The sequence below is a fragment of the Anabas testudineus genome, chromosome 9 (genome assembly GCF_900324465.2).
Source record: "Anabas testudineus chromosome 9, fAnaTes1.2, whole genome shotgun sequence".
Taxonomy (NCBI): Eukaryota; Metazoa; Chordata; class Actinopteri; order Anabantiformes; family Anabantidae; genus Anabas; species Anabas testudineus.
This window is the reverse complement of record NC_046618.1, coordinates 21148130-21172097: the sequence shown is the minus strand read 5'-3', so window position 1 is coordinate 21172097 and position 23968 is coordinate 21148130. Positions and strand designations below refer to the sequence as shown.

The 23968-nt window shown below is 42.1% G+C and overlaps 1 protein-coding gene and 1 non-coding gene across 3 annotated transcripts; one reads left to right on the top strand and one right to left on the bottom strand.

The window, feature by feature from the left end:
- Positions 1-1342: 1342 nt before the first annotated feature.
- On the bottom strand, positions 1343-23574 carry hs3st1l2 (heparan sulfate (glucosamine) 3-O-sulfotransferase 1-like 2). 2 transcript variants are annotated; one of them, XM_026342770.1, is made up of 3 exons: positions 23281-23574; positions 7183-7595; positions 1343-5534 (listed from the first exon to the last, which is right to left on the bottom strand). In XM_026342770.1, exons 2-3 carry the CDS (start codon positions 7450-7452, stop codon positions 4869-4871), a joined length of 936 nt encoding a protein of 311 aa, XP_026198555.1. In that variant the 5' UTR covers positions 7453-7595; positions 23281-23574; the 3' UTR covers positions 1343-4868. The 2 variants fall into 2 exon arrangements, with proteins under 2 accessions (XP_026198555.1, XP_026198556.1); XM_026342771.1 differs by lacking the exon at positions 23281-23574 and adding an exon at positions 21704-21822.
- On the top strand, positions 6697-6768 carry trnac-gca. Its single transcript has one exon. It is a non-coding gene; the product is annotated as a tRNA-Cys (tRNA).
- Positions 23575-23968: the final 394 nt, after the last annotated feature.

The window sequence follows — 23968 nt, the reverse complement described above, 5'->3', positions numbered from 1 at the left end:
AGGTATTACATAGTAAAAATACAGGAGAAATGTGTTTTATATAACTTAAGAGCTGCACTAAGTGAAGTTTTAAACTGTAGAAAAATTTATTTCTAACCTCAGAAAATGAGACATGATATCTTGCTGTTTCATTTTTGTGTTGATTTTACGAGGAGATTATGACCGTGTATCACTGTCATATTATTTTGTCATTTCCCACAGGATCAGTCTTGCTGCTCAGCAGGGGGAGCCACTGACACACACAATGGCCAACCAAATATTTAATAAAAATGCAGCACACTGAATTGTTTTTACAGAAATATTCAGGAAGAGTTGGAGCGCAAAGCTCTAAAGGAACTAGTTAACAGAAATTTATGTGGCATTAGGTTAAATAAGGTTACTTTCTTTTAATATTAAATGTGTAAATGCAGATGTGTAGATGTAAAAACGCGTTACCACACTTTGATGTCACCCAGTTCGCATTCTGTGTTTGCTAATTCTGACACTAAAGAACACATTAATGAGGTTACAATTCAAGATGCCATCATTTAACAGCTATGTTATGATACACAAATAAGAAATAGTGGGCATGGTCGTGCCTGTAAATATATTTCCTTCTGATATAATGTAGAAACAGGTTCATAAACGGGATTTATAATGAAGTTTGAACATTAAAATACAAGTTAACCAGTGAAGACTGAAGGATAAGAACCAATTTAGTTTTCAAAGAAGTTGTGGAGGCAGATGGATTAGGTTTTGTGAGTTATACTAAATAAATACTAACTAAATAAGAATAAAACAATAATGTCTCACATGATATTAAAAGGTTTCTCAGGCACATGCAGCTCAGGCTGCTGCAGACTTCTATTAAAGTTCAAAAACTGATTTAAATGCAGACGCCCTGACATGATCACCCAGGAAGACGGAGATAACTGTGGATAAGTTCACTCTTTATTAGTTAGGCTAACTAAAACGTGTCACTTCCTATGAGTTCACACATACACACACAGTTAATGGCTCCTCTTAGTTTGACACAGGCTGTGATGAACTGTGCCGTGGTGAGTGAGCGGGCGTTGTTGTGTGGGCAGCTGTTGATTTCCGAGTGTTCGAAGCATCTTAATTCGTCCAAAAGATGAAAAGAGTTAACGTGGAGTGAAGTAAAGCTGCTTTGAGCTTTGACACCAAGCTGAACAGAAGATGAGCGCAGCCATCTGAAGAAACTGCACATCCCCATGTTGTCCTGTAGCCATTTCACTGACAGGAACAAGGACGGTCCAGCTTTACTGTGACAGCCAGTGTCTCCGATTCAAGGCTGAAATAGATTAGTTGTGTTGTTCTGTTGGCCTTTTATTAACTCTTTTGCTACATATGTGCCACTAATGGGGATTTTTCTGAAGTGGTGCTGCTTTGATGTATTTGTGGAAACTGAGCTTCAGCCCTGAAAGAAGCTCATGATAATTAGCTGTTTGATGGATTTAATTTAAAGATTCAACATTTTTGTTGATATCTTACATTTGATTTCATGGTGAGACTTAAATGAAAAAGTTCAAGCAATGTCATAGTTTGTTTGGCTCTATCTGAATGTACAATAACAACATGTACCCAGCAGCTCGTCTAAAGCAACGTTATTAACATCTTGTTTAATAGGAACAGGAAACTATTCTGGTTTGTGGAGTAAAACCAGCGTAATAACTTTATAATAGGGTAGAAGACTTAAAGAAGTCACTGTGCCCTGTCAAGAAAGAGAGTTTAAAGGTATATTACCGCATATCACTAGTGGTTCATTAGTTTATTTATCTTTTATATGAATTCTAATTAACTGAGTTTTTCTCTTGAGAGTCAGCGTCATGTTCATCTCATTATTTATTTCCCACTACTGTCAGAGAATCTTTGTTATGTGAACTGCAAATGAGATGGAGGAGATAAGTGATGAGGCTGCAGAAGAGCAAGCAGCTCAGAGGGAGACAGGAAAAGAAAAAAACATATTCACAACCACCTCTGAAGTTTTGTTTACTGATGTCTGACTCAGAGCCATAATGACGCTGAAATGACAAACGTGTTCGGGGTGTGTGATGGCTCAGCGCTGACAGTGACACTAACAGGACTGACCTTTGCAAGAGCAGCAAAAACAAAACAGTCGGCCTCTTTTCTCTTTACATAAGAGAACGTCAGATCTCAGTGGCACTGATTTAATATTTACATATCAGTCACAAATGATCAGACACAAACGGATGTATTGACAAGATGTTAGTGAAGGATGACAGCATCCACGGAGGGTCAGTCAGCCAGGCTACTGCTGCTGCTGCTTTCCTATGTTTGTGTTGTGTTGTGCGTCTTTTTTTGTCTCATTTTACATTTACGTCAGCAGCTGTTTGTTTTAGAAACATTGTGTGAGTCAACAGATTTGCTCTTAAAGACTGTACTCAGACGCAGAGAGCTAAACGCAATCGCTTATTAGGATTGAACCCAAAACACTGATGTTAAAAGGAATAGTGTCAGTTTTGCAGATATTATTTCATAAACCAAAATAAAAATACATAAAATATAAATTTAGATTGAGTTATTTAGAAAACATGGTTATTAAATTTGTCACAGTTTATTCTTAGAGGAGCTGAATATCTGTACCAAAGTTTGTGACAGGGGCTCATGAAAGTCATGTAAAACATTTTAATCTCTCTCTGGAACTGCAGAGCAGAAACACAAGGACAATTTGATTAGTATCAAATGTGAGACCAAAATAGAATATTTAATCCTGCAGATTAACACTTCCCCAGATCACAGCGTCTTCTGAGCTGATGCTCAGGTCAAGACAAAGTTATGAAGCTGTAACAAACTCCAGCACAAGCAGTAAATGCTTCTCTGATCGAATGTGACATCAGCTGTACTGTCAGATGTTTTGTCCAGAACGAGAGCCTCGGCGGGAACACATGAAAGATGCAGCTGCCTCACATCTTCAAAGAGCCAGAATCATTTGTTTATTCGTACATATCTCTCTCTCTCCCGCCTTCTGTCTTTACAGTTTTCTCTTGTGGATAGTGGGATTGTGGCAGCCACAGGTCAGCCTTCAGCTCCTATTCTCATCTGCTGAGAACAGGAGATGCCTGAAATGCACCACAACAAACAGGGACAATGTTTAAGGTAATCATCCAGAAACGTTTCCACTAGTTATGATTCAACCACAAACAGATTATAGAGTACAGACGCAGGAATGACCTCCACTTTCTGTTCATTCGGTCTCACTTTCTGCTCCTTTAATGCCTGTTCTTGGCTCTCTTTTGGTCATTTAGTGATTATACATATTTTGGGAGAAGCACTTTCTGTTTTTAAGTGAGTTTTGCCATTGCATTTTTTTGCTCTGCCCCCATGTGGCCAAAGATGAATGAATCCATTCAAAGTACCAGTTCACCCTTTTCTGCAAAGACCAAAGATTTAAACATTTGATTGATCGATTGATTTGATTTGAAGTAAAAATGTGCAAACTTCCCTTCTGTGAATGTCTCAGTTTTATATCAGTGTAGATGTAATTTTTTAATCTGAATCATTTAACATAAATGTTTAAGAAAATAACCAATTGAGCACTAAATGAAATAATCATTAGTTGCAGCCCAAGGTTGATTTAAATCTGTTTTTACCAGGTTTAGCTGTGTTTAACTACATCATGTGAATCTTACATAAAACTAAAGCAACATCTGGGTTAAGAAAAAGAAAACAGCCTGTCTGTCTTTTAATCCTATGGTTCTAACTTTCTGCCCTAACATCGTGGCACGTCTGCCTCATCTAGTCAATCCAGATGAAGTGACGTAAAGTGAGAAATCCATTTTGGCTTTGAATAAATAAAGACACGTTCAGCCCTTCAGGTGACCTACAGGTGTGATTTGTTACAGCGTGGAGCTGAAACGCGAGCTAATCCCTTGGCAGGTATAACTTCATGGTGAAAAGCAAAGCAGACTCTCTTTGATCCTCGATGTAAAGAACATGTTAAATAGACACTGACACAGAACATCTTCATACACTTTGAGAGAGAGGAGCTTTCAGAGAGGCCTGTCAGTGCCTCCGTGTGTCTGTGCCTTTATGCTTGATGTTTTAAAGCCTTTAAACCTCAGAGCTGGGTTCAAGCGGGAGACTGCAGGACTGAACACATTTATTAGAAGGATGTCTAAAAAAAAACACTTATTAATGATAGTACTACATCAGTCTTGAAAGTAAAATGAAACCAAAAACAAATTTTCAATGCAGCTACTTCAGAGAGAGCTAAAAAATACATCCTGTCTTTTCACTGAACATCTAAAAGTCTTCCTAGTAGACTAACAAAGGCATGAAGCAAACAGGATGAGTCAACATGTTGCAGCTGTTTCCAAAGTGAGGATGTTTTCCTTCGTCTACATTGAATCTCGATTGTTATTTTATGCAGTTAGAGTTCATAGTGCAACAATTCTTCACCAATTCAGCTCCATCTTTTTTTAAAATTATATTTATGCATCATTTCAAACGCCGCTCGTCTTCTTTTAACACCCAACGCTAACAAACAGTTAGTTCTCTTTTCAGTTTCAAACTTGTGTATTGGCACAGTTGTCAGAGCTTCTTCGAGTGAGTTCGTTCACTGGGAGGCACCAGCATGGTCGTGGTTAAGGTTTGGTTTTGGCCACGTGTTCAACTTGAGCAGTTTCAATTCTCCAGACGTTGTCACTGCTGCTCTTGTTGGCCACACTTGTACCTGAGTAGGTATCAACAACAAGGGGTGTTCAGGACTTTAATTGGACGAAAATGTTTCCACGTATCTACCTACTAGCACACACACAAACAACAGTTTTCTTTCTGTCTTTTAGTCCCTGAATGTGTCGTGGTGTTCAGGAGGTGTTTCGTCTTCACTGCTGCTGTTCACCAGTGGATCAGCACCAGGAAAACGACCTCCCCACCATGTCAAAGAACAACTTGTTGGGCTTTCTAAAGTAGCGACAAAGCTTCTTAAAGGCCTGGGTGCTCAGTGGCGCATGGGGCCGTCCTTTAGACTCGTCCAGGCACTTGTCGTGTCCAGCAGACAGGAGGCAGTAGAATCCCTTGGTGGTGTTGTAGTAGAAGTTGTTGGGACTGATCCTGGGAGGCAGGTTCAGAAACCTCTCTGCCTTTCTCAGCTCGGGGAAAGGATCCCGAATGAGTGCATCGCCATCCACCACATGGATCTGCTCTCTGGGGAAGACCTCCAGCCAGCGAGCCAGGTGCTGGTAATACAGGCTCCTCTGCAGCGCCTTGTACCCGGGGTTGATGTGGCCATTGTGGAGAAGGAGCTCCTCCAGCGGCTGGTAGGGCTTGTGGCGGGTCAGCCGGTTGTGGAGGACCTGGGTGTAGTCAGACACTAGTCTCTCAGCTGGGTCCCGGACAATGAGTAACAAGCGCATAGCAGGGTTCATGTCCCAGATACGTAGGGGAACCTGAGGGGCTGCAAAGTAGCCAGGGGTCTTCTCCACTGTCAGCTGACCACGTAGAGTGAAGGGCATCTGGGCCTGGTACCAGGCCAGACCCCGGCGGTAGTGCTCCTCCACGTTAAAGAAGTGCACCTGACAGACACACAGAGAGCGAAGCAGTTTAAAGAAGATGAACAAGAAAGTGACAAATTCATTTTTGTGTCACTTTCTGACGCAGTGAAAACATTTCTGTACTGGATCTGAAAGAATTTGTAGGGACAAGTAATTTAACTCCACGACTTTTTACCATCTAAATGACATTCAGCTCATTTCATTTTGTCCCCATTTTGTCCAAACTAATCTATTTCCCTAACGCGAGCTTTCCAACTTTGCAGTCCTCACCTCAGACTGCCCTGATTAGGATTTCTCTCTGTGCAGCTTCTCCAGGACAGGCCTGTCTTCATTCATAACCACATTAAGTACATGATAACTCTATACACTGTAGGTTGACCTGACTTTGTTCTGAATTTCTGCACTGGTGGAGATACAGAGAGTTTGCATGTGCCTGAATTAAGCTGTTCTTGGACCTGGTCTTGATCTGATTTAAATCACTAATGCACAGGTTAAACTATGACTCTATTACATCCTTTTATATTTTAAACCTGCTGCAACTGTGTTTTTGTGACTTTTTAATATTTGTAAGTATTTTTTCATTATTTGAAATACTATTTGGAAAATGTGTGTTTATATCATTAGTGGGAAACAGGTAAATGCTTTACTCAGGTAATTTGAGCACTACCACTGCAAAACACACAGTCAACAACCTACATTATATAAAAGTATGTGATGAGTACAAAACTAAGGGCAGTCATTTTGAAGAATCATCTCTTTCACACTGTGAATTATTAATGTGATAACCTTCAAGTAGCATTTTAATATTGAAGATGGTCCAGGTGGCACTGGGTCTAACTTCTTCATATACTGCTGAGAAGTTTAAAATTCAATAATTCTTTATATTTTATGAGTCTCAAGGTGAACTTATAATCTGCAAAGTGTAACTCCAGCCATCACATAAACTTTTTTTAGACTAAATAACGATTCTGCCGTACAAGACAAAGAAAAGCAACAGAGGTAATGATGTTCAGCAGCTTATAAATACTATAAATGTTTGAAATGAGGTGTCAACTAACTTTCTGTGACTCAACTAATTACTTAATTAACTGTTTGTGCTCTGTAGTTTTCCATCTTCCCACAGTGGCACATGAATCTCTTTAAATGACAATACTAGCAGTGTTAAGCAACCTTTACATATGGTGGGGGTATAGCTCAGTGGTAGAGCATTTGACTGCAGATCAAGAGGTCTCCGGTTCAAGTCCGGATGCCCCCTGAATTTATACCAGTTGTCCACATGTTTGACTTAATCATTGCTAATGTCGACTGTTTAGACATTTGAGCAGCTGGTTGGTGTAGTGCCAACATCGCTGCCTCCCATGTGGGAGACTGGGCTTTAAATTCCAGCTGTGGCCTTGCTTAGGAAAGACCTCTTCACACTCACCCTGCCTACCCTTGTACCCTACTTGCAAGTCGCTTTGGATAAAAGCATCTGCTAAATGTAAATATTAGAAGTGTTCTTAATCAGTACAGGGTCAAACTCTACTTGTGTAGTGAGGAAATATTTCAGTAACAAAAGGAAGGAAGGCGGAAAATACTCAAGTAAAGTACAGTTAAAATACTTGAAAATGTATTCAGTTAGTTTTCAGAACTGAATAAATATATGAACATGAACATGATGCTCTTATACCTCAGCCTTTGCAACTTCCACATCTGGGTGCAGGTTGAGCATCTCCAGCAGGGCTCTGGTGCCACCTTTGCGTACACCAATAATAATAGCTCCGGGCAGCCGCTGCATGGTGGCATTGTAAGAGGATGAGGAAGAGGTTGACGAAGAGGTTGACGAAGACGAGTAGGCAGTGGAGCTTGAACCCCCAGAGCGTAATTCCCTTAAGCACACAGACAGCTGAGTCTGCAGCAGCAGAAGCAGCAGCAGCGCTAGTAGCACTGTCCACAGCATGGTGCCCCACACAGACACTCACACACACCGAGGTGGAGAGTAGGTTATGTGTACACACTCATGAACCTCCCGGACTAGTACGGTCTTGTGCTTGTTATCAGTCAGCAGGGGGGCCTCAGGAAGGAGCTCTTCAATTGTACAACCTGTGATCCAAGAAAAAAAACAGTAAATGAAGGTTATAAAGTAAAGGTCTGACTCTGCTGCTTCTTTTTCAACACTGACTGTGTGGTGGGAAAGTTGTACGTTTGATAAAGATGCTGCTGATAAAGTATCAAGTGCTCCCATCTACTGTAGACGAAATGGAACGTGGGACAGAGATTTCAGTTGAATTTCAGCAGGTTCAAAAACAAGAACAGACATTAGATCTTAGTTTTTAATCACGTTTTAGGAAAGACAGAGAGTGTGGCTTCTAAAACCAGGAATCTGCAGCCTTCTGGGTGCAGCCATAATGTTAAGGCATTGTAGTAATACTGCATTCTCTTTTATTGGATCCCCTTGAGCTTCTGCCATAGCAATTCTTCCTACAGTCCGTGCATTAGAGAATATCTAAATAAAACATTGAGACAGTCCAGTTCAAAGGGAAGTGAAAATGTATACACACAGCAGCTTAACACAACTACAAACTAAAAGAAAAAAAACAAAACAACTAATACTAATTAAAAAACAGAAACTGAAAAATAAAAACCTTTTAAACTTAATTCATAATATTCATGAAAACTAAAATGACAGATTCAAAGAATGTGTTCTGTTCATGCGTACAGTATCTGCACCAGGTTAGCATAAAAAATCTATCAGAAGAATCACTGGTAGATTAATTTCTTCTACATACAGACACTTTAGCTCCAACTAAAAAGGTCCAAACAATGCTGAGCACATTATACAATAATACAGTGCAGCACAAATCTAAAGAACAGGTGAATCAGTGTGTGTCTCAAACATAAACTGTCTGCACCAAAAGCATAAAAATGTGAACCGCTGTCTTTCAGAGTGGGAGGATGCAGTGTCGGCATCGCTCAGATTATAGGAGTGTAGTTTCTTTTCATGTCACATAGCTGCAGCAGTCGCTCCATGCACGCATGCTTGCTCGACTGTTTCATTATCCCATATGTCTGAGGTGGCTTTGCGCTTAAATGTGCCATTTTAATCCAAGCAATAATGGTTTCAACCCGGAATGTAGGGCTTTTATGTGATTATGACCAGAAAATATTAAAATATTCATCTACATCTAAAGCAGACAGAGAAGAGATGCATTGAAAATTAATGCCCTTATATGAGGTTTACGGTCTCCCCAAGCTGCACTCAACACCCCTCTGAGTTCTGCTGAATTACTTTTATGGTATAGAAGATAAGCTGCGCTGAAGCCTTAGTGTCTGAACGCTGCAACATGTCTCCAGGAGGTTGGTTATTTGATGAGGTTTCAGTTTAATTCTCAGGAAAAGCACACATTTTCACAGATGCAGTGAAAGAATCAACTGATCTTCCATCCAACACGATTTTGTTTCAACTGAGCATCAAACATCATCTAATCTGCTGCAAGACACAAACAAACAAACAACCAAACAAATCTGTGATCAGACCCATGATCAGCCAACGTCAAACACTCTGGGAAACAGCCACAAAATGTTCAAATATGTGGTCTTTATTCAATAATGATTATTCTTTAACCATGTCCTGCCCTTGAGCATCTTATGCAGATCAGCATGTGTTCAAACACATCTGATCAGCTGCTCAGCCGCAGAGGAGCGGCTGTGGTTGCTCTTCACTGCTCCTCAAGGTGAAAGTGTTTGAAGTATTACAATATTCAGCCTTCTGTAGTTTCTTCATTGTAGTGGAGCACAGGTTTCTCTGTTATGTACTTTTCCTGTTATCACTGTCGATTAATTATTCTGTTGTTGGTGGCTGAACAAATCTGAGGACACCTCAAACTACAGGTAGCCAATAAGTGCACCTAAGGTGATTGACACTTTAGCCCTAGCTAAAATGTGTGTCATACTTTAAACTAAATATTGTAAATTCACGTATGTAAACCATTTATTTTGTGTTTTGGACATTGACTTTGATTAACAGAGCCCAAATGAGTTGTTTGTCTTTGGTTTGTTGTCCAGTTGTTGTTGACTGTTGCCTGTTCAGGTAAACTGATGATTCACTAGATGATAGTTTAGGTGATTAAATGGTTTTGTTATTCTCTTTATTTGTATATATATATTTATTTATGTTCACGTCTCTTTTGCAAAAGAAAACTTGATTTCAATTAAATAATACAAATAAAGGTGATTCATGAGTTTAATTTCTCCCTGTGAAAAGTAGAAAGATGTTCTTACTCTCCTCAGAAAACAACAAAGCTGAAGCTGAGACATCTTTTGCACTTAATCTCTGTGTAGCTGCTCTGTTAATGCTTTTTGCTTTGAGCCATGTGGAAAACTCAGCACACTTTTGTTAAACACACTAAATCTTTCCTCCTGTTTTCCTGTTTCTGTTGTTAGTGTCGTCACTGTTATTGTGCTGAAGCCACCCTGATGTGACTGAGTTATTAATTAGTGTAACAGTGTTCTGGTTCAGAGGAGGAACCCTGTCTGCATTGTTCCTATAGCTGAGCACTAATTGCACCTTCAGGGAACATCGCCGCACCTCCTGACCTTACGTGCTATCCCCTGGCTTGGTGACATTGTCGTCATCGATGTTGCAACTTTAGTCGTCCCTTGTTGCCTTTGGATGGGAGTTTCCGTGTCACAGTAGTGTGTGTGTGTGTGTGTGTGGATGTAGGTGTTATGGTGAGTGTTCACTTGTGACTACTGTGTTGCAGTTAATGAGGAGCAGATTTATTCAGTATCTTCATTGTAAAAATGTTGTGTCCGACACTCGCACCAGGTCCCATTATTATTTTTTACAATATACAGTAAGACTAGACTGCAAACTACAGGATAGATTCTACAAAGTGTCCTGAATCAAACGTTACAGCAGTTCTTTGGTTTCCACCTCACACGTAGCTCATACTTGCCTGACTGCAGTGAGGAATAGTCAAGGCTTGTTTTCAAAAAACTTAATGAATCTGCTAAGAGAAAGCTGAGTTTTGCATGATTTACTGTACGCCGACCTCAGTTAGAGGACAACAGTGTAATCTGTGTGACTATCAGCTGTCCTACATATGAACTGTCCCTGGTGTCCTGTAGCTGCTGGCAGGAAGAGTGCCACATTCAGAGCACCTCCAGTTGTCACTTTTGATGTGAAGTGGAAAAAACTGTGGGTTGATGCCAATCACAGTGTGGAGTGTGTCGAGTTTATGTGTGTTTGTGTGGGGGTTAGGGTTGAGCAGCTGAGACAAAGGAAGAGAGGGGTGTGTGTGTGCTGCACAGTGAGACACATGCCTTGTGTTAAGTGGTTGCATGAGTCCCTTGTGACTTCTCTGTACGCCTGTGTATTCCCCTGTTGTCAACTCACTTCGCTCCCACCCCACCTCGTGACCTTCCTCTCCTTCCTCCATCTCACCTTTCCGTGTCCTTTTTAACCCTCACCATTCATTCTGCCTATCCTCAGCCTGTCTTCTTCACTCTCTCTTTGTCAGTTGTTTGAATCCATCCCTGCCTGTTTATGTGCATCTGCTGGTACATCCCAGCACCATGCTAATAGGGATGCCCTCCAGCAGCCTCTTAGCTGCTCATAAATAAAACACAGCGCACCTTTCTGCCCTAAAATATTTTTGAGTCAATGAACTTTTAATCTAGACGAATAGGAAATGAGACAGGATTGATTTAGAAATGAGGAACGGCTCCACATCTGTCTGTCTATATGTACGTTTTACATTTATTTTCTACAGTTGTTTCACTCTGTAAGTCTCTTTGAATTGTTTCTGCGTTGTATTGTCTGAACACGAGCTCTAACTAGCCACACTCGGTGTAAATGACACAAAATGGCAGAGTTCATTAGCGCCATTTAATAGCTGGATGGCTCTTCTTATCTGCACCATATGAGCCCCGAGTTAGCCTCTTAGCTCGGCTCAATGAGGCTCACATGAGTCATTGCAAGTCCTCGTCTTTCCCGCTCATCGCTTCTTGGCATGATTCACATTAGCCAGCATGGACAGGGAGAACAAACAACAACAATACAGGGATTGTCAATGATGCGTGAGTTCACCATATTGACAAACACAAGTGTCTAGCCAAGCTCAGGAAGATGGAGATGGAGAGAAAACAGAATCGGGGGAGGAGGGTGGAGTGTAATTATGTGTGAAAGGCAGATGCTGTTATCTGTGTTCTGGGAGAGTCTCTGTGTCTTATAAGTTGGGGTGTGTGTTTATTTGTGTGCATCTCGTCTCATCTGCATGTGTGCTGTGCTTTCGCCTTTTGTGCAAGAACACAGCATGCGACTGCCTGCGATCCAGGCCCTTAGAAATATCTTTTTACAGAGCTATGGTATTTGGGGGGGGGGGAGGGATTATCCTGTACAAGGAGACGCAGGGTGGCAGGGAGGGAGCAGACGGGTGGAAGGGAGGGTGGGCTGAGGTACAGTTGGGGTGTGTGTGTGCTCTGCAGGAGGGTGTGTGTGAAGGCAGCAAGGAAGATTGTCCCTAGTAGGGGGTGGCATGGTGAAATGCTCTGGATTGCCAAGCCTGTCATATCACCAAGGCTGTGAGAGTCAGATAAAACTCTCTGTCCTCTTTCCTTTCTTTCGTCTTACATTCACCCGACACTCATCCATCTCTCTTTTCCCTGTCTTTGTTTATTGGGTCTCACCTTCATCATCCTCTGCCGTTCCTTCTACCTTCTACCTCGGGCCACACGGTTTTCTGTTTGTCTACATTCTTGCGCCCCGCTCCTGCTCATCCAATCAGGTTCACTCGTTACAGCACACATGAATTACAGCCACGGCGATGATTGCCTTTCTGAATAACAAAGGAAATGTAACAAGGCTGGTCCTGTTTCCCCATCCCATTCCCATTACCCGCCTGGAGAGGAGATGGCCAACACTCGGAGGGGGGTCTGTAATCAAAATAGATGAAGCCATCTGAGTACGACGGGAATCGGTCATGCTTCCAGATCGGGCCGACTGCAGGCGTTCCATCCTGTGTTCCTCAGTTTGCATGAAAAAGATGTAGGACAGTGAACATTTGGATGGTGTTTTCGAATGTTTGGCGACTGTATGAATACAGAAGAGATTCTCGACTGAAGTCCAACTTTCTCCTTCTCTCATCATAACATATGTTCCAAAAATCCTTTTAAGCCAAACAAAGCATCCTGTCGGCTGCCAGGTCTTTAAAAGGTCATCATAGGATGAAAGAAAGTTGGATGAGAGAGTGGAAAGAACTCTCAATTTCTATTGAAGTCGAGGAGTTTCTCGTCTTCCAGGCACTTTCTCTGTGTGAGTAGATCGAGGGACGCTGCTTCAGGCGCCGAGCCTGAGGAGAGATATGCTTATGCTGGCTGCACGAGTGGAAGATTTGATCTTTTCCTGGGAGAGATTCAGTGTAAAGACAGAACTGTCCAAGTAGCTCTTGAGTCTCTTCCTCTTTCTTGATGTTTCTCTTTATCCCTCTCTCTCTCAGAAGTTTGTTCTGCTGCCGAAACTTGTATTTGCTTAATGTGCACAACTGAAATACTGGTGTTCATGCATACAGAGATACTGTAGAACCAAAACCTTCAAATGGAGTGATGACGTGCTGTTTGTCCTTTCTTCTTTACACAGCAATGGATTCAACACCGAGCTCTTCAGTACTGGAAATAAAGGGGGGTGAAGCTGCAACTGGGTGTCAGCAACCAAGGACACATAGTTTGTACTCGGTCCAGTATGGAGCTTTTACAGTCACAAGACTTAAGGGTCAAACATGCTTCACTGTGCACAAGCTCCTCTGCAGATCTGTGTGCACTGTGTTGGTCTCATCCACATTATTGCAATCTGAACCTGCAGCCCACATGAAGGCTGTTGTATAAGAAGAAAACAAATAACAATTACTGTCATAAGTGTTCATGTGCTGCTTGATGTTATATTCTTTTGATAAATCACCATCTTATCTGTTGGAAGACAGTGGACAAGGAAATAGTTGGATCCACTGAGGCCAAACAATGAGCCCTCTATTAAAAGAGCCAGAGACTGTGGACAAATTAGTGTCTGCAGGTCTGCAAAGAGGTTTGTGCAGCTTGCATGATGGAAGATTTCCCTAGATACTGCATGTGGAAATCTACAGTGACAAAAATGACATTTAATGGACATATTATATACCAAGATGTTTAGTGCTGCTGAACACGGATAAAAACTAAATGTCACAGCTTTTCTCAGAACATGAGAGACTCAATTCTCATCTGTACAAAACAGACACATATTATTAGCCAGATGCATATTAGTAATGATTAGTTTTGTATGCAATTAAAAGGAACATGTAATGAACCATGTCCTGATTGATGTGGTGAATTTCAGATGGACCTGAAATTCCTCAGCCTCGAGCACGGCTGGCAGACTGTTTAATTCCATTTCTGTATTTGTTGACTTCCATCTATCACTCACTGTTGACGGCTGCCTCAGTCTGACCTTCACTGAGGTCTGTCCATCTTTTACCCATCAGCCCCCTGCTGGTTTTGAAATTAGACTCTTTGGAAAAAAAGAAAAGGCTGAGCAGCCCAGCAGCCTACACCCACTGCCCTTTCACCCTCTCATCATCTTATTCACTCATACATGCATAACACCCTTCTCCTCCCCCTCACATCTTCAGCCACGCGCGCTCTAAGATCTGGGTCAACCGTCAAACACCAAAACACATTTGCTCGTTCTTCTATCTGGTGTGTTTTTACTGGAGCTTGAATATTGAACGCGTGTGTGTGTGTGTGTGTGTGTGCAGAAGAAGTAGTTGGCTTTGTTGTTTCATCAGAAGTGTGAATAGAGGGCTGTGATTAGGAAATGCAGTTTTATGACGGAATATGTGTGTGTTTGTGTGTGTGTGTGTGTGTAATCTCTGCTGTCTATCGACTGTAGGCTACTGGGCCACAATGACAGTCAACTAACGTGATGTGATGTCTCAGTCGTTGTCTCCTGCTATTTCAGACTCATTTACTCAGTAAACAATAATTAAATATACATATTTCTGTACATGAACACATTAAATAGGCAAATACTACTACTTTGTTAAGCTCGTTCATTCTTCCGATAGCATGATCAGACATTCTGTATCACTCTTATATCTATGTATTACGAGTACAGAGATGGAGTCAGGGTGTAGTTAGCCTGACATGCAGTGCAGTCAGATGGACTCAGTGGACCTGTCACTGCCCCGAGGAGGGTTTGGCTTCTGCAGAATCGCCTCAACAACCCTATGTGGCGCCGGACAGCTTTTCCTCCATTTTTGTTTAGCATTCAGAAAGTTTCTCGGTGTAGTAGGAAAAACTGAGCGATTTGGTTTCCGCTGGATTCGCTCTGTTTCTGAATATTTGCATTAAATTGAGTCTCAGTTTTTTTCTCAGTTGTAATGTAGCTGGTTAGTTTTTGAATCTGTTTAGCTCAGCAGGGGCTCAGCCTGCAAATCCAGGTCTCATTTGCAAAGAATAACAGCTGTCGCTCTCGTAGCTTTTTGAATCTGCGAGTGTGTGTGTGTGTGTCAACAGCCTGTTACAGACACAACATATGTGGATTCTGTCACAGCGAAAGTAGCAGACAGACAGACAGCTTGGCCTGACAGTAAGAGGAGCCTGACCTGTCAAACCGGATTCAACCTGTCACTGAGGCAAAGCAGGACACTTGTGGGGTGCAGGACCCAGCGATGAGAGAAGGGAGGAATCGGGTGCAACCCTCTGGGCACATTGGGAGGGTCAGCAGCTCTGACACCATCGATTTGTTTTTTGTCTTTGAGTACATTCAGTGTCATTTACTGTACGTGTGACACGTGTGAGTGTCACGCTTGTGTGCATATGGTTGTCTGGAATGAGGGTGAGCTGACAGATGGAGGCGGGCAAGTTGTGTCTGGTCAATATCATCATGGACCAGTGAGCTCAAATATCATCTTAGTCCAGAACTGTGTTCTTTCTGGGTGACAGGCTGTACATTCAGAAGCATAATAAGACAACGTGAAGGGCAGAAAAAGCAGATGGTGTTTATGTAAAAGAGAAGGAGAATAACAGAGATAGTGAGTGACAGATAAATAGAAAATAACAGAGCAAAAAGGGATATACCCGCATCATCAGGTGTGTTTGGGCTCCTGCTGCTAGCTTACCATGGTAACGATTGTTTAGATCTGTCTCACCTGGGCCGTCGACCCCAGGGACCGAGGATTATTAAAGCCAGGAGGTTTGAAAGGATGGAAAAAGACAAGTGATGCGGGAGAGAAGCTGAGAGAGAATTAGAAGACGGAGGAAGGAAGGATGGTTTGTGGTTACAGATGATGCCACAGTTGGTGTGGTGTTAGGGCCAAACGGTGCCCTACAGCGACAGTAATAAACCAAACCGGCTGCTGGTGGCTTTGTTGTCCAAAATGGACGATTAGTCTGATTGGTGTCTCACATGTTCATCCCAGGAGTCAAGACAGAGCCACAGGGAGACAGATACCGAGGATGGCAGCTTTGTTTAGGGTTTTTTATTTTTTTTTAAAGCTGCACTATTTTACAAGCTCACATTTCAAATTAGAATTACTTAAATAAAATTATGTCAGAGCACTTGGAGTCTTTGCAGAGTTGTTTTTAGCCAGATGTAGTTTTTAGAGTACAGTACTTACACACACACACACACACACAACAGCCAACATTTAGATGTTATTACTGAATAAAATGGGTTATTTTAACCTTTTGTAGTGTTCAATACAAGAACTCAAGCTCATGAGTTGGTGGAGACCAAACCAGAGCTGAATACAGGACTAAGATTACAGTATGTCTACACTGAGCAAGGTGCTGTATGTTCCAAAGTGCCAAAACAAAATGCACATATACTGTAAATATACACACGTAAACACAGGAGAAACGAGTCTGTAATCACTGCATCTGCTCTGTTGCTATTTTCACATGACTCCACTGGTGGTGCATGATTTCTTTCTCCCCATCTTTCTCTCTTTGAGCCAGGCATCCCACTGACTTTCCAGACCGACTTGCTGATCCACTCACCACACACACACACACACACACACACACACACACACACACACACACACACACACAGGTACACACACGCAGTGACATGAGCTGCATAGCAGGGAGTGGTTTTGATTGAACAAGCACTTTATGACTCTCAAATGGCTTTATTGCCTTCCTATTTAACCCCCGCACACCACCTCCTTCTTCCCTTTCACGCCACAACACACACGCACACAGTCCTTAGGCCATCTCTGCAACTGGAAATTAATGAGAGCCATCTCTAACCTCACACACACACACATTCCCACCCAGCTTGTGACTCGGGCTCCCTCCTATTGTCTGGAATCCATCAAGGTCACCCCACAAATCTAAAGCGCTGTTCCCCCCCTCTGGAGTCCTTCTGTTTGCCCTACATGACCTTGTTTTCTTAAATTTTGGGAGTGGGCCAGGATTCGAGTCTGATGACTTTGTTACTGTACAAAGCAGGTCGATACGTGGGAGATTGGGTTGATTGATTTTAATTGGCAGGACACCAGGAGGTGGGAGGGTGGTGGAGGTGTGTGATCTATCAGTAGAGTGGCACAATGATTCATCAGGCGTGAGAGTTTGAAGGCTGCTACTGATCAAATGTGACCTCTGTTGAGGCCAAAATGACAAGAGTTAAAGGTACTTTGTGTTTAATCTCAAAGTCAGATCTTTGGCTGTTTAGAAAACCGTGTGAAATATTAAAATATGAAATGAACAGAAACCCTGATTGAAAAGCTATTAAAACAACTCCCCTCACAGTTTGGGGGAACACCGTTATTGATACAAGTTCCTAAATTAGCTCACTCCCGTTTCTGTTTTCTAACTTTCCGTGACTCGAAAAAGCTTGAAAACTTTGGTTGAAGCCCAGCGTGTTGACAGACATCTCATCCTGATGACCTTTGAGCTCTGTGTGCAGGAGGTCAGGCAAAAGGAAAATTCCCCTCAGGAATCAATGCAGTAATTAAAATCTGACAGAACAATGTGCACGCAAACATCCCAGAATCCAACACTGAAATAAAAATAACCATAGAATCGGCAATAAACAACCTCATCACACGCTGGAGTTTAAACTATACAATAAATTTTCACTCCTCTGAGCAGATTCATGGCTTCTTTTAAACCACTAAAATCTAATTTCTAGCAGTTTTCATAATCGTTTACAGACAACAGTAAACTCTCGCACTGGATACATGATAAGTTAGACAATCAGGAGTGTAAACAAACAAACAAAATTATTTTAAATACATTTTTGGCATTTATGGGTCCCGAATTAGTTTTAGGATGGAGATTTAGTGCTAGGTACTAGGTTTAGGTTCGGATGAGGGCTGAGCATCCCTGTCTCCTAAAAATGTCACATACAGCTAAACTGCAAATGCAAATACAATTATTTTAAGAAATATAATTACCACTCTATTTCTCAACTCAACATAATGAGGAAATGTTGACAATTAACACAAATTGCAAGTTGTAAATATTATTTCCCTCTGAAATGTGCAGTGTTTCCGACTTCAGTGTTGAACTTTTTATCATTGTGCTTAATCACTGAGAAGCACTTGGTTAACGTTAGGGGATGATTGCGGTCTAGGATAATAGACACAAAGTGCTTAACTTTTAAACAAAACCACAGAGTGGAGCTGAATAGTTAACTGTATAAACGCAGCGTCCCTCGTTTGAGTCCAGCGGGGGACGATTGTTGAGAGTCACACCCTCTCTCCCTGTGTTTTCTGTGTCTTTGCCTCTTTACTATCAAAACCTTAATCAAAGTGCTGTTGTTGCCTAAACAAAGTGGCTACGGAACGGACTGTATGTTTTTTATGGAAGTCATAGTCACTTGCAGGAAGACCTATTTGTGTGCGGACAAAGGTGCGGTCTTCCTCCATCTGCCTGTCACCAGGAGTTCCTGTCACCTCTAAGCCACTGAGGTGTGTCGTGTCTGTGTGTGTGTCGTGTCTGTGTGTGTGTCGTGTCTGTGTGCGTTTCCCCGACAGGTTGGGCTGGTGGCTGCCAGCCGGATGAACTCCTACCTCAAGGTTTGACAAACACTATTAACAGTGACCTCCTGAGTGCATGGCCGGCATCCAGCTCCACCACTGCTCCTCTAAATCAAAGCGTCATTGAAGACTCTATAGAGAACATCAAGTACAGTGCAGCACACTTTAAAGATGAACCCACATAGACTTTAAATATTTTAATGATATAAGTAACTATGATTAATTGTTTTAAGTTTTCTTCCTAACATAAACTGAACCACAACTGAATGAGAAACCATTTTCTCGTCTTTTACCGCCCCACCTGTCGACAGTAATGTGGAAAATTGTGCATAATCTTGAAAAAATACAGTGTTTAAAGCCGATGATGTATCTGACGTGACTGCGCCTGTCGCACTCGCTGTCGTCTCTGTGAGAACAGACGTCAAACAATATCACTCTGCAACAAAACTGTTAACAGATGAGGCTGCAAAATCCAGCACAGCGTGATAAAACTGGCAGAAGAAGCTGTCGTAAAAATGACACTTGAGGGTTTCGATCGTGGCAGGCCATTTGAACATGACTCTTTTGTATGTGCACTGTGTGTGTGTGTGTGTGTGTGTGTGACATATTAATGGGCTCCCTCACTGCCCTGTTAGATTCGAGGACCATTTAGACGAGCACGCCATTGCCTCCTGCTCACTTTTTTTTAATGCTGTGATGGAATTTGGAGGTTTGAAAGACGTCGTTAGTCACACGAGTGCGATGAATTACACTCTCACCAACGCGAACTTGCACACAGTCATGCTATTTCACGCACAAATATATGCATATGCACGTCGTCGGTTTGCCCGATTGTGTGATTTTTTCTGAGCATGTGAGAGCTTGAGTGGAAGAAAAGGACTTTCTGTGTGTGTGTGTGTGTGTGTGTGTGTGTCTGTACCCCGGTTCAGTGCGCTTCAGAAGACGTATGCACTCTGCTCATAAATAAAGGCCATGCATTATTCAGGGCTGCTCCTCCAGCTAATGCCCCTTAATGTGCCCAAACAGCCATAATGTACTCGGCAACCAAGGTGGCAGAGACCCCCTCACTCTCTCTCTCTCTCTCTCTCACACACACACACACACACACACACACGTCACAGTGTCTTTGTCAGCGTTGCTCTCTGGGTCTTATCACGCTCTCACATTGTCCCGTGTTCCCAATTTTGTGAAAAAAATCCATTTTACTGGATCCAAATTGCTCTTGCTCTTGCTGTCTCGCCGTATTCCCATTGAACTTTGCTCGATTTTTCACTAATTCTCACTCTTCACTGTCTCCATCCCCCACTCCTCCCTCGTACTCTACTCACTCTCTCTCTGTTTCCAACACACAAAATGTAAACCTCCGGTTCCTCTCCTCTGCATGGCCTCGGGGCACCAGCTCTCTGCAGAATTAGGATTTTTGTCTAAACAAGGATTTGAAGCTGTGACTCTCTGGCAGAGAAGCTTCCTATGTTTGTAATCTTAATCAGTTTTGGGGGGAAATCAAATCAATTCCACTGAGAGGTAAACAGGACACAGAAGGAAAAACTATAAAATCGCTTTAAGGTGGAGTGTTTATCGCTGCTGTTTGCTTGTCTGCGTTTTATCGACAGTGTTTTATGATCTAATCACTTTGTAATTGATTCACCTGTTTCATCGTCTGTGGTTTTAATTGCTGTGGCACTTTGTGATTCTGATTTGTTTTGGTCTAAGTGCAGCACTGTAACTTTTCTGAAGTGTGAAATAATTCACCTTTACATTGTCTGTAATAAGAATTATTATGCAGGCACCACCAGATGTCTTTTCTTTTGATTATTTGAAACATTCAGAGCTGAAGAGACTTGGACTGACCCCTGTTGGTCAGTGTTAGTTCAATAATGTAATTTTGCACTTATGTTTTGTGTGGAATGAGAATTTCTACATGAATCCAAAGATGGATTTTCAGGCGCTGCTTCCTTTCAGTTTCTTTGCCTTGTTTTTGTTTGTGCTGATTTAATGCCTGTAGCTCATCATGAGCAGGTTAAAGCCCCTTTGAATAATAGATAATAATAGGTGTAGATGTGGAAGGGGCTGCTTGCAGTGATGAACCACCTGACTGTGCAGTTCGCTTCAGCTCCGTGAAGTTTTACAACACATTCAGCTCATTGTTCTGGTTTCCTGCTTCGCTCTCACTGCTCTCAAACTGTTGTTGCACCACCGCCACTGAGCACCGAGCGGCAGACAAAATTAACAACTAGCCGTCGGCCAAAGTGAAACATTTGGAAAAGAGATTTCCCTGAAGAGCCGGTGGAAACAAAACAAAACTACTAAGAGAGTGAAAACTAAAGCCTGCTGTAGGATCACAACACAACTTTGCACAGTCGACAAACTACCTGTTCCTTTTCTGATTATATGACGTACTCCCACACGTCTGAGGTCTTTGGACCCGTCTACACTGAAACTCTTTTCCAAAAGTAGTCGGACTCTACTGCTGCAACAAATGTTAATGTGCAGGAACAGAGACAATGAAGAAAAAGATCTGTTTTAACAAATTCAGGGGACAAAATTACCAGGTAGACTGTTACACTTGAGTTATTATGACCCTGTGTCTTTTATCTAAATTGTGATCAATGTGACAAAACTCCAGCTACATATTGACTGAATTTGTACTTGAAGTCAATCGATTAGTTTAACACACTGACCTGTACTTGAACTTATAAAAATGCACATAAAGGTTTGCAGTTTGAGATGAATTTTGAAGAACAAAATAATTTCAAACAGTATTTACATGCAAAATTAATAATACTGTGCACTTGTGACTCAAGACGAAATAAAGGGAAGAGAGATCACTGCAGGATCCAAGACTACTTCACAGAAATGTGTGTGGATGTTGAGTAAACAGTTGTACTTTTGACCTGGATCTAAACAGTATTTGTTTTGTGAAGACGGCACTTTAACGTGATTTTGAGTCTGACCATCAGAATCAGTGGTTCTCTTATTGCTCGTACTAAATCTGCAGCTCTTCTTCCACTTATAAAACTCATGACTGTCTGTAAACAGATCATTTCTCAGGAATTTCCTGTGTCACAGCTTCATAGTCTAAACGTTGGCGGTAGATTAGCGTCACTGAGTTTCAAATAATATTTAACGTGATCTCTCCGTTTACAAGATTCTGGTGTAACATTAACCTCTCACATGACACAGATTACTCACAGTTTGTTTTGAGACACACAAAGCACGCCGCCCCCTTTGAGAACACACACACAGAGACACCGACTACACAATGCCTCCATTCATCCCTTTGGTCTCTCCGTCTCCTCTGTTCCTCTCTCTCTCTCTGTCTTTCCTCCTCTTCATAAATACAGTGAAGATTAAAAACACTACACACGCCGCCTCTCTGACCTGCATCTGCTCCGCCTGCTTCACCTTTTCACAGAGTGTTTGAATTCTTCCGACGCTCCAGAGAAGCTATTGTTTCTCTTCGTGCACACTCACTTCACCAATTAGTCATGTGGGAGTGTCAGAAGAAACCACCGGCAAGGAATCACTGCCTGACTGCAGAGCTTTAGCTGTAAATGTGATGTATTCACAGTTTATATTAGATTAAATGTTCAGTGCATTTTTAGTTTTTAGCACAGTCTGAGTTATTTTACACCAGAAGAAGTAGAAACACTGATCAAACTGTTGGAGATGACACTGTAAACACTTGAGCTCTTATTGGCGCAACATATATTATTATTTCCATCATGACGTAATATTGTGACAACACTGTGGTTAAGGTTTATTTAGATTTAGGTTCAGGAACCAAACGTTCTGGTCTAGTTTGGGTTCGATCCCCTGTTGAGGTTCGTAGACTTCAGATCCACTCTGCTGAGAGTAGGAAATATTCATGTCCATTGTTCATTGTTGACAGTTGAGAGCTCTCTTGAAACAAACTGTGGTCTCTCGTAGCAGAGTGACGTTTTGTTGACACATCCAACCAGTCTGCCCTCCCTCCCCACCACCCCCCCTCCACCTTTGTGGACTTTGGCTTTATAATAGCCACCATCCTTTTGGCTACAGTAGAGCTCTTTGTTCCTTAAATGCACATCGAGATTAAGCTGAAATAAGAGATGCACGAGTTCAGGTGGTGTCTTTTGAAATCAGTCATGTTGTGTTGTAACAGAACCAGAACAAACAGGTGTTGGGAGGCGAGCAAGTCATCAACACTGTGCTCCAGTGGGAGTGAGTCACCCCAACTCTAAGCCCTAAGTTAACCATGAGAGATTCAGAAGCACTTATTAGCTTTAAAACCCCCTCAGCACAGTTTTTCTTTCTCTTTGACTTCCATTATAACTCACTCTCTGACTTTGCATAAACCCAGCACATGCTTCAGTACACACTCACAAAAAGACCCTCTGAACTTCATCACACAGATGAATGACTCTTAGGTTTCCTGTACTTGCCCCACATGTGAGTTTGTTTAAACACCACACGCAAACTAAACTTCATCTTCACAGTATACTAAAATAAACAATGATGACAATCTTTAAACACGTTGGATATTATAAACTTTAAAAGGAGTAAGAGGTGAAACTCCTGTGGAGTCAGGGTAGATGGGGTTAACTCCGGCCACTGTTGCGGTACATGTGCAGTCACCCTGCACGAGATGACTTCACGCTGCACTTTGTGGACACGCTCACTCACTGTGATGTGCTGAGTGCAGTGGTTTTCAGATTCAGCCTGTTATTTTAAAGTAGATGAAGATAAGTAGCAGTGAACAGGAGGAGATTTAATAAAAGAGGTCTTACCTGACTGATGTTTGTCTTCAGCCTTTTTCCTTTTCCACTTCTTCTTTTACTACTTCTCTTGTCTCCTCTTCTCTGGCGTCTCTCTCTCTACCTCCCTTCTTTCCCTCCTCTCGTCAGTTTTGCTTCAGCTCACCGAGGTGTCTTGCTCTTGCTGAGGTGTCTGTGTGCGTTAGGTGTCTGAGCATGTGTGTGTCTGTTAGAGAGCGAGTCTGCTTTGTGCTGCCGACCTCGGTGAGCGTGTTGTTGCAACTGACTGAGTGACTGGGAGAGGGAGGGCGAGTGCATGTGTGAGTGTGTAAGTGAGAGGAGAGAGAGAGTGAGTGAGAGAGCAGGAGAAATTAGTTCATACACAAACACATCTCCACCTCGGGGAAACACCCCTCTCCCTCTACTGCGTCCTCCCTTTCTTTCCTTCTTGTCTTCTTTACTTCTCTCACATCAGGTCTGTTTTTATTTTTTATTTTTTTATTTCTTCTGATCTCCTTCAAAAGATTCAAGGTGCTTTGCTCTAAAGCTGATCTCCTGCTTGATTCAGGGGTTTTTAACCTTCTCTTTTGTTGTCTTTCCTCCTCCTATTCCCTGCTCGGTTTTGCTGCTGCGAGTCCCCTAAATCATAAATAACTTACACAGAGCTGGAGCACAACAGCACAAAAGGCAGCGAAACAAGCCAAATATCTCTGACGGGCTT

Bases quoted from the DNA above. Each gene is read 5' to 3' on its own strand.
- hs3st1l2 (XM_026342770.1), bottom strand. From the start codon at position 7,452: ATGCTGTGGACAGTGCTACTAGCGCTGCTGCTGCTTCTGCTGCTGCAG. The intron at 5,535-7,182 runs GTATAAGAGCAT...TGTGTCTGTCAG, and splicing joins TGGAAGTTGCAAAGGCTGAG to GTGCACTTCTTTAACGTGGA.